At 33.4% G+C, this 16,892-nt stretch overlaps 1 protein-coding gene across 1 annotated transcript in view; it reads left to right on the top strand.

Moving 5' to 3' along the window:
* The window catches only part of ZFC3H1 (zinc finger C3H1-type containing), a 62,180-nt gene that overhangs the window by 35,092 nt on the left and 10,196 nt on the right, over nucleotides 1-16,892 (top strand). The window contains exons 11-26 of the mRNA XM_004462014.4: nucleotides 707-828; nucleotides 1,170-1,319; nucleotides 3,531-3,705; nucleotides 3,970-4,101; nucleotides 4,461-5,003; nucleotides 5,102-5,211; nucleotides 6,035-6,166; nucleotides 6,273-6,394; nucleotides 7,092-7,193; nucleotides 7,383-7,502; nucleotides 8,553-8,736; nucleotides 10,460-10,646; nucleotides 11,946-12,134; nucleotides 13,254-13,491; nucleotides 16,192-16,297; nucleotides 16,378-16,576. Coding sequence (XP_004462071.1) covers nucleotides 707-828; nucleotides 1,170-1,319; nucleotides 3,531-3,705; nucleotides 3,970-4,101; nucleotides 4,461-5,003; nucleotides 5,102-5,211; nucleotides 6,035-6,166; nucleotides 6,273-6,394; nucleotides 7,092-7,193; nucleotides 7,383-7,502; nucleotides 8,553-8,736; nucleotides 10,460-10,646; nucleotides 11,946-12,134; nucleotides 13,254-13,491; nucleotides 16,192-16,297; nucleotides 16,378-16,576 — 2,811 coding nt within the window. The remainder of the gene's footprint in view (nucleotides 1-706; nucleotides 829-1,169; nucleotides 1,320-3,530; nucleotides 3,706-3,969; nucleotides 4,102-4,460; nucleotides 5,004-5,101; nucleotides 5,212-6,034; nucleotides 6,167-6,272; nucleotides 6,395-7,091; nucleotides 7,194-7,382; nucleotides 7,503-8,552; nucleotides 8,737-10,459; nucleotides 10,647-11,945; nucleotides 12,135-13,253; nucleotides 13,492-16,191; nucleotides 16,298-16,377; nucleotides 16,577-16,892) is intronic.

Here is a 16,892-nt window from a genome sequence, read left to right as displayed (position 1 = left end):
CAACAGCCTGCCACAAGAGTAAGGGATGGGTACCAGTGGCTGTGGCATTGAGAGAGCAATTTACTGTTCTGTACTATATTTGATCAGCCTCTTCCTCCTGCTCTTCCCTGTATAGTATTGCTGGCCTCTAGAGTTTCAAGATAGTTTTCATCATTTCCTACCTGTTTAATAGTTGTTATGGTGGAAAGATTGATTTCTAGAGCTCCCTAATTCATCATCTTACCCCGATCCTACTGGTAGTTTTTTAACGCAGTGACGATTTTAAGTATTTCTGTTGTCAGGAGTTCTAAAAAGCGAAGTTTATGGACTTTTACATAGATTTAACTATCAAATACCCCCTTTATTTGTGTTTCTAATTGACTAGTCCCTTTTTCAAAATATTAAAATTGAGGGGATGATAGTGTCCCTTACAAAGGAAATTTATCATTATTTTGGAATTGTATTGTTTGACCAGAAATGAATTTTTATTAAAGTATATGGTTTAAGTTCAACTTTTATCCCTATTACTATTGAAATGATTGGTTGAATATGAATTATATTGGTGGCTATTAACCAGGATTGTTTTTAAAAAAAGGAATAGAAAATAATTATGAAGATACTCAGTTATTTCTAAATATGTAAATGTGCACTGGGTTGTGATCTAAAATACAAATCTTAGTATGGGTTATTGAAAGCAAATTTCTTGTTTTCTACAAATATTGTTTAGCAAGCTTCAAAACCGAAAATACCTCCAAAATCTGAAAAAGAAAACGATCCTATGCGAACACCTGAAGCTTTGCCTGAAGAAAAGAAGATTGAATATAGATTGTTAAAAGAAGAGATTGCCAAGTAAGTTGCATTTATGTATTACAACTTCATTTAGTCTATATGTAAAGTTTATTGGCATTGGCAAATGAGTGATGATGGTTTTATCCTAAATACTGAGTTAATATTTTTATTACTTGCACAGGAGGGGAAGCTAAATTTATAGGCACACTGACCTATAAATAACTTAGAAAAAGATGAAAGCACTCAAAGAGAAGAACTCTACACCATTAGCTTTGAATGCATATTGGTCATGCTTATTATTTTTAATATGATTAATATTTTCAGTTTATTTTATGAAATAAAATACATTTTAAAGAAAATTTGTTTTCTTCTGTGTAAAGCATCTTTATTGATTATTTTAGTCGGGAAAAACAACGGTTGATTAAATCGGATCAGCTGAAGACAAGCTCGTCCTCACCAGCAAACTCCGATGTTGAAATTGATGGGATTGGCAGAATAGCACTGGTTACTAAGCAGGTTACAGATGCAGAGGCAAAACTTAAAAAACATAGGTGAGCTTCACTATCTGTGTAACTACTTGTATGTATCTAATTGTTCCTATATTAGAGGTACAGTTTTGTGGTATATGTCATTAATAAACATACTTATTGTTACAAATTCTTAGTTATTCTTTGTAGGACTTTCCATCATTTTGTTGGATTAAACATTTACATAAAGTAATATAATTTTTCAATAAGAATACCAACAAAAATTGTGCCTTCAAAGAAGAGTTGTTTCTTTTCACATTTATACATGATTTATCCATTGTTAAAAGCAATTATGAATTACTCTTTGAGAGTTTTCTATAAATCTTCTGGCATGCTTTTGAAGTATTCTCACTGGAAGCATATCTTTATGGTTAAAGGTGGGCTTGATTGTTGAAAATAGGTGAATAAGACACATGGTCAAATTATGGTGTTATAATATATGTGAATGTTTAAGCTATGATTATAAGCTTAAATGTTTTGTAAAACTGCTGGGCTGTTCAGGAGGGGTTTTAAAATGTTTCATTTTCATTACATATTCGTTTTGAGGTTATGTGTTAAACCTCACAAGGTGACACATGTTGAATGATAAAGTTCATTTGACTGTATTAATACATGTTTGATAGAAACAATTAGATCATATTGTGGATGTACATTCTTCCACCTCAGATACCCTGAAGTCATTATTTCATGAAGACCAAATGGTTTTAATTAACATCAACAGTTCTTAGCCTTATTCTAGAAGTCCTTTTGTAGGTTGACAAATAAAATGGGAAGGTTCTGTGTGAAAATGGTAAGACTCTTCCTATCCTGTTTTAATACCAAATTCTTAAACTTCAACCTTGATAGTGAAAAGTCAGTAATGAATTAACAATGTTGAAAAACCATTAACGATATTTAAACAATTTTAATGATTTTAAAAATTAGATTCAAAAGTTATCTATCCACAGTTAATTATTAAAGAACACAGGTAGATGTTTACAGCCTCATTTCTAACATTACAGTCAGTTTGGTGCTTTTTATTTTTCTAAATCCTGGCAAAGAATATAATCTGGAATGTTTTTGTAAGACAGCACACACTCTCCAGGAGATTGTGCCTGTAAGACTTTACATTAAGTATGCAAAAGTATGTTCTGTTTTCCATTTATGAATTAGAAATTAGATTAAGTTTTTTAAGCAAAATACAATACATTTTAAACAGTGTTTATAAATGTCTTCAGTCCTGACTATTTATCTCGAACTAATTACCGTACTTCATTACATCTAAGATGTGCCATCATTTTTTGCACTACTAAGAAAACATACTACAAGTTAAATTATGGCATGCAATATGCTAAAACATATCCTGATGTTAGAGCTCTGAAAAATTTGCTTCACAGGTGAATATGGTAGTGATCATAAATTACCAAAATTATCAATGAGAAATGGTATTGTGTATGTTTTAAAAGTAAGAGATTGAAATTAATTCGTTCAGATAACATTTCTTTAAATTTCATAACAAAATGAAAACTTTTAAAAAAATTATGTTTCTTTCCATCTACCCCCTCCTTTCATCCTATCAGGTAACCTCTATGTGATTCATTCTAACTATCAGTAGTTGTGACTGTTGTGATATGGTATCATTCTAAGAAAGACCCTTCATTTTTAAAAAACGATTATTTATATTCAGTACTTTAAAAATGAAAATCTAAATTATATCCATAATCTATGTTTTTGTCCTGCTTTTACTTCTCAGTTCAAACTTTTTACAAATGAGACTTCCTTCTTCCCTTTTGTGCCTTGCTTTGGATAAAATGAGTTAGAGATTTGTAAGTTAATTAGATGTGCTTGATTATGTTTATCAGACATTTATTTGCATTTGAATTAGGAACATTATAAATGAAGTCAAACATGGCAGTTTTGTTTTGCCTGGTCATTTTTCAGTATGCAGAGAGCTTCACATATATTCACAGCAAACATTGAATATATATTATGAGCGTCTCAAAAATAGTTCACATTTTTCAAACCTAAATGATTTTTTCTTTAAAGACCAGACCCATAGTTGCTTTCATAAAATGCAACAATGTCAATTTGAATGTTTGTGATTAATGAATATAAAAATACCTGATCCTATTATATTCCCACTTGTATAGCATATATAAGTTTTTAAAAAAATAAGTACCTTGCAAATTTTTTATTCTGGTGGTATCAGTCTACTACATTTCTAACATTAATAAAATTCTGTTATTTCCAAATTAGGATTCTCTTGATGAAAGATGAATCTGTTTTAAAGAATTTAGTGCAGCAAGAAGCTAAGAAGAAAGAATCTGTTCGAAATGCTGAAACAAAAATTACAAAACTCACAGAACAGCTTCAGGCAACTGAGAAGATTCTCAGTGTCAACAGAATATTTTTAAAGAAGCTTCAGGAACAAGTAATTGTTCTTTCTTAAAAGTTAAAATATTGTCTCATGCTTATGATACATTTTTGTGGGCCCACTTTTATATAAAATAAAGAAAACTCATAAAACATGAAACCATAAAAATATTTGTAACCTGTATATTCTTTTTCATTAGGACATATTAGAAAAATTTTATTTTCAGTTGAAAACCTTTAAAATGTCTGTTTTCGGGCTGTAAAAACGTATTTTCTCTCCTAAGATTTTCATTTACATTTTCAGAATTGTTTATATTTTCAGATTCACAAAGTTCAACAACGTGTTACAATTAAGAAAGCTTTGACTCTAAAGTATGGAGAAGAGCTTGCTCGGGCAAAGGCAGTGGCTAGTAAAGAAATAGGAAAACGTAAACTGGAACAAGATCGCCTTGGAGTAAGTTCCTTATAGAAATACCTTAAATTTGGAAAGTATAAGGTTTTTTATGGTACTTTTGAGGATTAGAGATGTATTAAAATAAATAAAACTTCACATCCAAAGAGAATAAAATTATAGCTTTTTTTCAGATGACATCCAGAGTCATTTTTTTGTTTGTTTGCTTTTTATTTATTTTGTCTCGACTTTGTTTTTGGTAGATCATAGATTAACTAGCAAAACTGTTGGAGACCTATGTTAATTTCTGTTCTGTTCTCTTTGTTGATCCATTTTATTGTGAGGGTATCACAATTATATTACTAAAAGTAGTTTATAAAATCACAGTCATGTAAAATAGTTATATTTCTTTTCTCCTCCAGCCAAACAAAATGATGAGACTGGACAATTCTCCAATATCAAGTCCAAGAAAGCATTCAGCAGAACTAATTGCTTTGGAAAAAAGACGATTACAAAAACTCGAATATGAGTATGCTGTTAAAATTCAGAAATTAAAAGAAGCTCGTGCCCTTAAAGCAAAGGAACAGCAAAATATTGCTCCACTTGTGGAAGAGGAACCTGAATTTTCTTTACCTCAACCCTCTCTTCATGATCTGACTCAAGATAAATTAACCCTGGATACCGAGGAAAATGATGTTGATGATGAAATTTTGTCTGGTTCAAACAGAGAACGAAGAAGATCCTTCTTAGAATCCAATTCTTTTACTAAACCTAACCTTAAACACACTGATACACCTAACAAAGAATGCCTGAACAAACCTACTAAAAATACTGTAGAAAAACCAGAACTTTTTCTTGGGTTAAAAATTGGAGAATTGCAAAAATTATATTTGAAAGCTGACAGCTTGAAACAGCTTATTTTAAAAACTACCACAGGCATTACAGAAAAGGTTTTGCATGGTCAGGTAACTGAGCACTTCATGTTCTTTATAAAATCTAGAAATCCACCTTAGCCTTATTTGCCTTATGAAATTATTTTTGTTTTTATTTTGTTTTTTTGCAGGAGATTTCTGTGGATGTAGATTTTGTCACAGCACAAAGTAAAACAACAGAAGTGAAGCCATGTCCTTTTAGACCCTACCATAGTCCTCTTCTAGTTTTTAAGTCATACAGGTATGAAAGAAAGATTTATTGAATTTGAATTTCAGTGTTACTCTTGGTTCTTTATGAATATTTTGATGGTTATGAAAAAATTGGATTGTTGTTACTGAAAACTGGACTTGTCCTTTTTAGGAAGAATAAAAATAAAGATGTCTAACTTGTCAAATTTGAGCCACATAAATGAGGTTTAGCTTATACTTGGGTTTATTGATTCTTAACAAATTCTCATTTCTGGCTACTGGGGGAATGTATTGAATTCTAGAATGGTTCTGTTATAGTGATTTGAAGAAAATTCTTAGGCTTGTGAGGGTTTTTAATGATACTACTACCTGGGCTAAGGAGTACATTAACAAGCCTTCATAAAACTGAGTTAGACATTGTTCAGATGATTAACTTTGTGGGAGGTTGTCTTTTTAGACTTCTAAAAGTTGTGAGACTGTAAATGGGTGTGATTTAATCATAAAATTGTGAAGCACCTGCCACATAGTATAGATTTCTTTCCCCTAGTGTTTTGTGTTGTCTTGTAATGGTGCAAGAAATAAGGTACTTAGCAATTTTTCATTTGATAAAAAAATGCTACTTTTAAAACACAGGGTGGTTTTTTGTTCTTGTTTTGTTTTCTCTATTTCAAATCCTTTATGATCTGGGTATAAAATAGCTTGTTCCTTCCAATGTGATATTCAGGCTATTTTCTAGAGTTAATTTTAGGTATTAAGAAATGAGATAAATAATAAGCTCAAGGTATAGAAATTTTAACTGCGAAAGAAAACATTTTCTTAAATTTTTGAGGTAAGTTTATGGAATGTCATGGGCCTATCATCTCTCTTCTCCTTAGATTTAGTCCTTACTATCGAACCAAGGAAAAACTTCCCCTAAGCTCAATATCATACAGTAATATGATTGAACCGGATCAGTGTTTCTGCCGTTTTGATTTGACAGGAACGTGTAATGATGATGATTGTCAGTGGTGAGTAACTTTTATTTATGAACATTTTATCATTTGAAAGGCAGTCTTGGTTGTCTGGATTTGATGTGTACATGATCATCTTTTCTGTACTGTCATTTTATTTTAGGCAGCATACACAAGATTATACGCTTAGCCGAAAACAGCTATTCCAGGACATTCTGTCATATAATCTGTCTTTGATTGGTTGTTCAGAGACAAGCACTGATGAAGAAATTGCTGCTGCAGCAGGTTTTTTAAAGCCCTCTTATATTTCCCCAAGTGAAAGTTTGAATTGGGACAATTTAAAAATTTTATGTTTGATTGTGCATGCTTTTTAATAGTTAAAATAATTCAACACTATACCTGTGACACTTTATCTAGATCTTCCCTGTCCAGTACTGTAGCCACTGGTCATATGTTGCTATTTAAATTTAAATTAATTTAAAAGCTCACTTCCTTAATCACACTAACCAAGTTTCTATAGAAAAGACTATACACTTTTACATTGTGGAAAGTATTGATCACTGTCAGATCACATGGCAAATAATGTTAAGCTGATGCCCAGATTTTGTTCCAAACAATAAATCTTAACCTACAAATCTTTCAGTAGTTAGGGAATTGATATTTACTAAATGTAGTGTTACCACAACCTAGAGTGAGTCTTTTGATTTAATCATTTCTAATTGGGGCTTTTATTTTAACCTATTGATTAGTTTATTTTAGAAATACAATATGTTGCATGGTATATTAGGATTTGGAATAGTAGTTTAGATAATGTAGAACTTTCCTTCTAAAAGGTGATATTATTGATTTAGTACCATATATTTCTCTTTAATTCTTAAACTATTCTTTACATCATTCTCTTCAATTACCCTAGTCCCTGTAATCTGTTTGTTTTTGTTTGTTTTTAATACTCTTTATGAAGATGGCATTGTTCTTATTTCAGAAAAATATGTTGAGAAACTTTTTGGAGTAAACAAAGATCGAATGTCAATGGACCAGATGGCTGTTCTGCTTGTTAGCAACATCAATGAAAGTAAAGGTCATAGTAAGTATATATGTGTATACACCTCAACTAACTTGTGGCTTGCTTTATGACAGTAAAATTTTTGGCATTATGTTCTCAATATTTATCTATTCTGGCTAAATATAGTTCATTTCAAGTAGTGTTTGGGTATCCTTCAAAACTATAACTTACTAGTTATATCAGCTAACAGCCTTCTCCTGTCTTCTTTAGCACCTCCATTTACAACCTACAAAGATAAAAGGAAATGGAAGCCAAAGTTTTGTAGAAAACCTATTTCAGAGAATAGCTTCAGTAGTGATGAGGAACAGTCTACAGGACCAATTAAGTATGGTAAGAAGCTATGTAATTTAAGATCTAGAATTATTAAATTGTGCTTTATCTAGTACTTTGCTAATCTTTTAGTGTCTCTCCTAGCCTAGTTTTTGTTTTTTTACAATAGGATGCCATTGGCAATTTAGGCAGTTTAGGCAATATAATTCTTCATAGTCCAGAACTGCCCTTTACGTTAGAGGGTGTTTTGTATTCATGGCCTCTGCCTGGTAATTGCAAGGAGTACTGTTTAGTAAATATGATTGCTTAAATATTGCCAATTATGTGAGCTGGGGGGAGAGTAGTAGTATTGATTCCCAAATCACTGCTTTTCCTGTGTACTTCCTTCAGGTGGGTGCTCTGTTTTTTTTCATCTTTGAAACTGTTTCCTGGCATGCAGTAGTCTCTCAGAATAAACGAATGAACTAAAGAATGTGTGAATGAGTATCTTGTTGGGTGCAGTGTTGTATTTTAATCTCAGATTTACATAATTTGTTTATTGTTTGTGGTTAGGAAGTATTCAGATGCAACATATATACTCTCATGTGCTTTTTACATTAAGATAACATTTTTTCTCTAGTTTAGATTTAGAGGAATACATCAATAAACCTTGAGTCTTCATTAATTATAACTTTCTTTTACAATTTAATGAATATGAATTGTCGGTGATATCACTTAACTCCTAAAGATGGAAGACCATACTTGCTAGTTTGCTCAAGACAGTCTTAGTTTACACTGTTGTCCTGGTTTAATTTTTAATAGCACCACATTCATTCTCAGAAGTGTCTTGGTTTGGATGATGAAAAATATAGTTGCTCTATCTTTTTTTAAATTTTATTTTATTTATTCATTTTTTAAAAAAACATTACATTCGAAAATATGAGATCCCCATTCACCCCCACTTCCCCCACCCCACCACTCCACCCTAGTTGCACTATCTTAAAGCATATGTGCTATAGCAGGTTAATAGACTCTTTAGACTTTGAGATCGTCTTAGAAATGAGACCAATTATTATTTTCTGAGTCTGTGTATTAGAGAAAGTGTGGAGTTAATGATAGGTTTCCTTCCAGCCTTCCAGCCAGAGACCCGGATAAATGTTCCAGCTTTGGATACAGTTGTTACTCCAGATGATGTCAGATACTTTACAAATGAGACTGATGATATTGCTAATTTAGAAGCAAGTGTGCTTGAAAATCCTTCTCATGTACAACTTTGGCTCAAGCTTGCATACAAGTACTTGAATCAAAATGAGGGGTAGGTCAGCTTCTAATCTTTGTGTAAACTGTAACATTTATATTTTTATGTTTGAGGTTTATTTCACCTGTGGTTATCAAGTTTCCTTCCTAGTATCAATGCAATCTTTGTTTTTTTGGACAAAGCCAAAAGCACTTTATTGTTCAAAAGCTATTAGAAAAAGTTTAAGATTAGATCTTGAGTTGTATGCATGGCTCAATGTGTGAGTAATAAATTGTTCTGAAGTATTTAACTCCAGCAGGCTAATTCAAAGTAGTAGTTAAAAGGAAATTACAGGTGATGTAAGGATCAATTGTTGGTTTGGTTTTTTTTTTTAAGTCAAGTTGTTACAGCCTAAGAATTATGAAAAAGTAACAGTGGAACAGATTAGATTAAAGGTTAATTTTTCAATTGGTGATTTAAAGCTTGTCTGAGTGTTTCTAAATACTCTTGTGGTGTTACATGCGTTCAAGTTAGGTAGATAGTAATTTATCTCACAACCTATAGCTCCTGTTGTATAATTGTATTTTCCAACTCTTTGACAGTAGAGGTAGACCAGTATTAACTATTTTATTATTCTGGTTTTTAAGTTATGATAATTTAGGGTTGTGTGGGGTTTTTTTCAGGGACTCTGATATGTGTATATTTTAAAATTTAGTGTTAGTGTGAAACCTTTTAAAATCAGGCAGCACAGCAGAATGCTAATATACAATACCTGCCTGAATATGGTGCTTATTTAACTTTCCTTGTGTGTCATTTCCATGTTAATAGGATAAGTTACAGGTTACAGTGTTTTCTTTTCTGACTCATTTACTATGTGAAGGCCAAAAGAACTATACCTTATTTTATGAATAGGATCATGAGAGAGAATTATCTTCTGCAAGAGATAGCAAGCCCTTGACCGTTGAAAAGAACTATTATATTGAAAGCTTTGATATTTTTTTCTGGCAGTAGCTAGCCTTGAGAGAGAGTTGACTTTTCCTAGACCAGTATAAATCATAAAAGGTGTTGATGAATATGGACATAAAGCACATTTGAAGTTGATAATCTAGTAGTTTTATAATACTGTGCTTTTATCTGTGCTTGCTGAACATTCACTTAAAAAAGAATTCTTGGGTCTTTAAGAAATCAGGACCTTTCATGGATAGAGGCAATTTAATATTCAAATCTATTACCGTTTGTCATGGGAAATTCTAGCTTCTTGACAGGTTCTAATAGAAGATGGAATTTTAAAAAATAAAATCGACTCAGTAGATTACTACTATTTAAAAGTGTGTTTTAGGGTGGTGGACTTGGCCCAGTGGTTAGGGTGTCCGTCTACCACATGGGAGGTCCACAGTTCAAACCCCGGGCCTCCTTGATCTGTGTGGAGTTGGCTCACACGCAGTGCTGATGTGTGCAAGGAGTGCTGTGCCACATGGGAGTGTCCCCCGCGTAGGGGAGCCCCATGCACAAGGAGTGTACCCCGTAAGGAGAGCCGCCCAGCAGGAAAGAAAGTGCAGTCTGCCCAGGAATGGTGCCGCACACACAGAGAGCTGACACAACAACAACAACAAAAAGGAACACAGATTCCCGTGCCGCTGACAACAACAGAAGCGAATAAAGAAGATGCAGCAAATTAGACACAGAGAACAGACAACCAGGGTGGGGGGAGGTGAAGGGGAGAGAAATAAATAAATCTTTTTTAAAAAAGATGTTTTTAAGCTGTCTATTTAACACAATTGCTTTTTCTTTAAACATGTAGGCAATGTTCAGAATCTTTAGATTCTGCTTTAAATGTTCTGGCTCGAGCATTGGAAAACAACAAAGACAATCCAGAAATTTGGTGCCATTACCTAAGGTTGTTCTCAAAAAGAGGAACCAAGGAGGAGGTGCAAGAAATGTGTGAAACAGCTGTTGAATATGCCCCTGATTATCAAAGTTTTTGGACTGTGAGTAAAAAAAAAATAATATAGTCCTTTGTGTTTGTGTGTTCATAATTCTTTGATTCATTTTAAATATAGAAATATAATAGATCATATGTTTTATTTTCATTTTCCAGTAACTGCAGCAGCACTTCTGGGTTATTTATTTAGACAAAGCAAAGTAGAAAATACTTTATTTAGTAGAGGCAAATTCTGTTAACTCTATTAGTAAGGAAAAAATATAAAATTATTTATTTCCCATGTATGTATTCTTAAGTAGTTTTAGCTTCGTTTTTTAGAAAATATTTGAAAAACTTTTTTTTCTTTCATTTTTTTTGTACTTGTATAAAATTTTTATTAATGCTAGAAAACATTCTGGTCCTTATATTTAATCTGTTCTCTTTGCTTATGGAAAAATTCTAATCTGCAATTCATACTAATACCCAATCTTGCCAAAATAAAAAGATTTCTTTCTTTGAGAGAAAGATGTATTTTCTACCCAGACTAAAAGTGTTTTACAGTCGATCCAATTGTAAAATAAAACAAATATTCATTAATATTTGAACTTTTAATACCTGAATTCAATAAATATTAGATTCAAATACATTTTTTGATTACTCTGTTGCTATCAAATTTATCATTTACTTACTAACTAATACTCAGATCGAAATGAATTTGGATAACATGGTATCCCATATGGATTTGCCACTCAAACTCCTGCTCTCCAAACTCAGGTGTCAAATAGATCTGGATAGTCAAAGATGCTGATTTGATCCCTTCTCCTGGCATGATCAAGGAGCCTCTTGTTCAGAAGGCCTTTTACCAAAGTTAATGTTATTGATCACCCCAAGATTGTATAGTTTGTATATATTCATAGATCTAATGTTTTTCCTTAAAGTTGTTGCGTCTTTAAAGTTCTTAATTTCTTGATTAACCCTTTTAAATTATTTCTCCACACCTTTCTAATATAAATGATATTCTCAAAATTCTAACACTTTTACCCACCTAAGCAGCACAAACTGTATGTAACCATAATCATATGGACTTCTGGTGATCCACCATGGTCTTGCTGCCATTTACCTATTAATGCAGGGAGAGAAGAGGTGAAATTACTTCCGGGGTGACTATGAGGGTACACCTATTCTTTTAATTTTCGTCTGATTCTATTTCCCAATTTGTGTTAGAGGCAGAAATGTAGGTTGTAGTACATTTTTTAAATTATCCTTTTTGCAGAAATTAAAGATTTAATATGAGACCGTTTCTTAGTGAAATGTGAAAAATCAATGGTTTTATAGTAAATTAATTATATGAAACCACTCTGGACAGTTTCTGCACCTAGAAAGTACCTTTGAAGAAAAGGATTACGTTTGTGAGAGAATGGTGGAGTTTCTGATGGGAGCAGCCAAGCGGGAAACATCAGATATTCTGTCCTTTCAGCTTTTAGAGGCTCTTTTGTTTAGAGTTCAGCTGAACATATTTACTGGAAGATGCCAAAATGCACTTGCAATTTTACAGGTAAACATTTATTATAGAATTTAAATACATTCTGTAGAGAATTTTTTTAAAGTCCAAAACATTACAAGTATAGTTAGTATTGTTTAATGCTAAGAACACAGGCTTTTGATTCGAATCCTTGCTTTGCCACTTACCTAGTAAGTTGTGTGGTGCTGGGCAAATTCATGACATTGTTTCCTCATCTGCTTAGTGGGGATAATACCTACCTACTCTAGAGCTTTTATGAGGTTTAAATGATAAGTACTCAAAAGAACAAACTTCAAGATTCATACCAAAAGCAGGGTTTCTTTTTTTTTTTTTTTTTAAGATTTATTTATTTATTTAATTCCCCCCCCCCTCCCCTGGTTGTCTGTTCTTGGTGTCTATTTGCTGCGTCTTGTTTCTTTTTCCGCTTCTGTTGTAGTCAGCGGCACGGGAAGTGTGGGCGGCGCCATTCCTGGGCAGGCTGCTCTTTCTTTTCATGCTGGGCGGCTTTCCTCACGGGCGCACTCCTTGCGCGTGGGGCTCCCCCACGCGGGGGACACCCTTGCATGAAGGCAGGGTTTCTTAACCTTTTTTGTTCCACGGACCCCTTTGCCGGTCAGGTGAAAACCATGGACCTCTTTCTTATTAAGTCTACCCTATACTGAGTATTATTTAATAAATATATCACACCCACACCAACAAGTCCCCACAAGAATGCTTTTTTGAATCTCAATTTATGGTCACAGACCTCTTCTTAAGAACCCCTGCCAAAAGGAAAAAAAAGAGTCTATAGTAAAAATCTTCTATGTTATTGCTCTTTTTTATTTTATTATTATTATTTTTAAGGTTTTTGTTTTGTATCTCCTTAGATTTTGAGTATTTTATATTTTAAAATGTATAAGTAAATTTAATCTTTTTTTTTAGTTAGGTCATAAAATGTTAGCATAGTAAAAATGATGTTAGTATGGTATTGATATCTCTAAAGCATTTTTCCTTTAAAAAAAAAGGTGGCTATCAAAATTTTGACTAAGGTATTTAAGAACCATTCTGAAGAAATGTAACCCTTTCATTCTTCTTTGCTTTTATGTTTGAGTCTTATTTTGAGTAGGAGTCATTGTTAAAAACACTTTCAGATTATTTTTCCATTTTATGTAGAATGCATTGAAATCAGCTAATGATGCAATAGTAGCTGAATACCTTAAAACAAGTGATCGATGTTTGGCATGGCTGGCCTACATACATCTTATTGAATTCAACATTCTCCCTCTGAAATTTTATGATCCATCTAATGCCAATCCTTCAAGAATTGTTAACACAGGACCATTTGTAATGCCATGGCAAGGAGTTCAAGATGTAAAGACTAATCCTGACATGTTGTTAGCAGTTTTTGAAGGTACGTATAAACATTTATATATTATTTAGAACATCAGCTTACCCATTATTATGGAACAAACATATGTCTATATATTGTAATTTTTAGTTATACAGTTTATTGTATAAATGCTTAAAAGAATAAGGATTGAATCCAATAAGATGGACATTGGCATCAATGAAAACTGGGAACTGTTCTACATTATGCAATTTTATTTTTCTAATTATGGCAAAGGGTATCAACTAAATATATAGATAATATAGCTTATATAGTTTTAAAGATTTGATTTAATGAGGGAACCATGTAATTCCTTCTTTAGCAATCCAGTAAGATAAAAGTTTAAAAGAGTGTCTTTATGTTTTGAGGTAATTAATGTTTTCTCCATCAATCAGTGTGTTTGATTGGTACTATATACTAAATGATGTACGTCCTGTGGAATATATATATATGTGTATGTGTATATATGGCGTAAAGCCTCTTCCTTCCTAAAAAGAGGTATATAGCCTTGTCAGAAGCTGAAATCTATACATTAGATAAAATTATTAAGCATGCAAGGCTATAAAACTGTATGTTGGTATGTAATATAAATTGTGTGCTACAAAAGAGACTTGGGTCTGTGATTTGTAGAATTAAATGGTACAGGCATAAACCCAAAGGAAAGGGATGGATGTAGGTTGGCATGATCAAGGAAGTCTTCATAGAATTGGTCCTTGGAACTGGACTTTGAAGCATGGCTATGATGAGACATGGTGGGCCTTTTCAAATGTGGGGAGCCTTGTCTTTTTTTAATCTCCCAAGGGCCCATCATAAATTCTGGCAGTGTACTAAGTGCTTAGTAAATATTTGGTGAATAAACCAATGAAGAAAGAAAGGAAAAGAACATTGCTATTAGGGGAGCTGAGTAGACGAAAACTGAATAGGAATTGTACAGTGGGTTTGAAGTGTATTGGAAGAAGGGGGGAGTCCCTATGAAAGACAGAATTTTGTTCTGGAGAATAGTAGGGAATAAGATTGATAAGTGGAATAATGCTAGATTTTCAAGAACATTGAAACTTTGGAAGACCTGATGGTAATAAAGGTCCATTAAGAATATGCTGAAAAGAATTGCTGTTAAACTTTAGAAAACCAACCAAAAGCTGATGGTCATAACTGAGGCTTTAAAAGAAGGTAACCTGGGGAAGGAGAGTATTTGTTAGAGACATTTGAAATTACCACATAAAGGTGTGGGGACAAATTAAATGTCAGGAAGAAGGAAAAGGAATAGTCAAAGATGATTTCAGGGTTTTGAGACTGGGAAGATGAAAATATCATTGATAGGATCTGGCAAGTTGGGGAGTAGAATTTTGAATGGTAATTGGTCATCTAAGTTGAAATGAGAAATGCTTTTTGGCAAAAGGAATCAAGGAAAATCAAAGATGGAGACGTGAATTTGAGAGTTATTAACATAAATGTTATTGTATCATAAAGTGCCTTACAGTTTTTAGTGTGCTCTAGCAGTAGATGATTCAGTAGTTGAAGTTATGAGCATATTATACGTTCTCTGGGGAAATGGAGTTTTAAGTGTAGCAGTAGTAGTACGGGGTAAAAGAGAAAGAGAAAAGTGAGTGCATGAGAGAGAGGAAATAAAGTCTCTTGGAAACAGGCAAAAAATTAAAAAGAAAGGGGAGAGGGAAGCGGACTTGGCCCAATGGATAGGGCATCTGCCTACCACATGGGAGGTCCATGGTTCAAACCCCGGGCTTCCTTGACCCATGTGGAGCTGGCCCATGCGTAGTGCTGATGCGCACAAGGAGTGCCGTGCCACACAGCAAGGAGTGCGCCCTGTAACGAGAGCTGCCCAGTGCGAGAGAAAGTGCAGCCTGCCCAAGAATGGCGCTACACACACGGAGAGCTGACACAACAAGATGACGCAACAAAAAGAAACACAGATTCCCAGTGCCGCTAAGGATAGAAGCAGTTACAGAAGAACACACAGGGAATGGACACAGAGAGCAGACAGCTGGGGGGCGGGGGGAGGGGAGAGAAATAAATAAAAAATAAATCTTTAAAAAAAAAAAGAAGGGGGAGAATATTATCAAATGGCAATCAGATAAAATGAGGATAGAGGTAGATATAGGTAAGACTTCTTAGTGAACTTCCAGTGTGCACTTTCAGAATGATGAAATTAACTTAAGTTCACAAATCTGGGCACCTACACTACCACTGGGCAAAGAGGAAATGTTGACAGCTATGCAAAATAAAATAATGTACCATTCTTGAAGAAGCCACAAGATCAGGTAAAGGAATCTTTACAACGGGAAACGTGTGTTGTGAAAGGGGAAGGAAAGGTTCTAGTTTAGGAGGAGACATTTAAGTGGTACAAAGAAGCAGAACAAGGCATCTTTAGGAAGTCAGTGGAAAATGTCAAAATAATTCATCTTTTCAGTTTTCTCGACAAGTTTTAAGGAATTTAGGATAAATGCAGAGACAGTCATTCAAGTGAAAACATTGATTGATGGGAGAGCTCATATGGAATGATTTTATTCTTAAAAGTAAAATGGGAGTAAGGAATTTGGCTTCAGAAGTTTAGAAATATCTGAAACACCTCCTTTGGGTAAATGCTGGGAGATGAGTAAAGATGAATAAAGATGGTGGTCAAGTAATTGATTGGTTTCTTAGAATATAAATAACAGTGAAATAATTCATGTTATTTTTGATTCATGTTGTGATATTTTTGGATAGATGCAGTGAAAGCTTGCACAGATGAGAGCCTCACTATTGAGGGAAGAATAGAGGTCTGTCTTCCACTTTACACAAACATGATTGCTCTGCACCAGCTTCTAGAGAGGTAAAACTTAATTGACAAGCAGTTAACCGTATATTAAAAATTGATCTTTTCATATGTTTAGATTTTTTTTTCTTATTAAGGTACGAGGCTGCAGTGGAACTTTGTAAATGTTTATTGGAATCATGCCCTGTGAACTGCCAATTGTTGGAAGCCCTTGTTACTTTATATTTGCAAACAAATCAGCCTGATAAAGCCAGGGCAGTGTGGCTTAATGTATTTGAAAAAAACCCTCAGAATGCAGAGGTTTTTTATCATATGTGCAAATTCTTCATCTTGCAGGTAAAAAGTGACTCAGAATTTTTAAATAAGATTTTTGTTTGTTTTTTTTAAGGTGTTTTTAATGTTTCAACTTTCTTATTAATCCTTTAAGACATGTTAGGCATCATTCTCTCTAGGAATTTTTTCCTGATCCTTTTGCCCTTTGCAAAGGGTTAGGTTTTCCTTCTTTCTCTTCCATAATACTCCGTGCACAGGTCTACGATTGCAGTTATTACATTGCTTTGTATTTTTGCTTATCATCACTTTATTTACTAGACTAAAAATTTCTTAAGGTCAGGTGCCAGATCTTAGTCATATTAAGATCCCAGCACCCAGG

The sequence above is a fragment of the Dasypus novemcinctus genome, chromosome 12, assembly GCF_030445035.2.
Source record: "Dasypus novemcinctus isolate mDasNov1 chromosome 12, mDasNov1.1.hap2, whole genome shotgun sequence".
NCBI classification, from domain to species: domain Eukaryota; kingdom Metazoa; phylum Chordata; class Mammalia; order Cingulata; family Dasypodidae; genus Dasypus; species Dasypus novemcinctus.
Note: the sequence above shows the minus strand (reverse complement) of the source record. Positions and strands in the feature narration are given on the sequence as shown.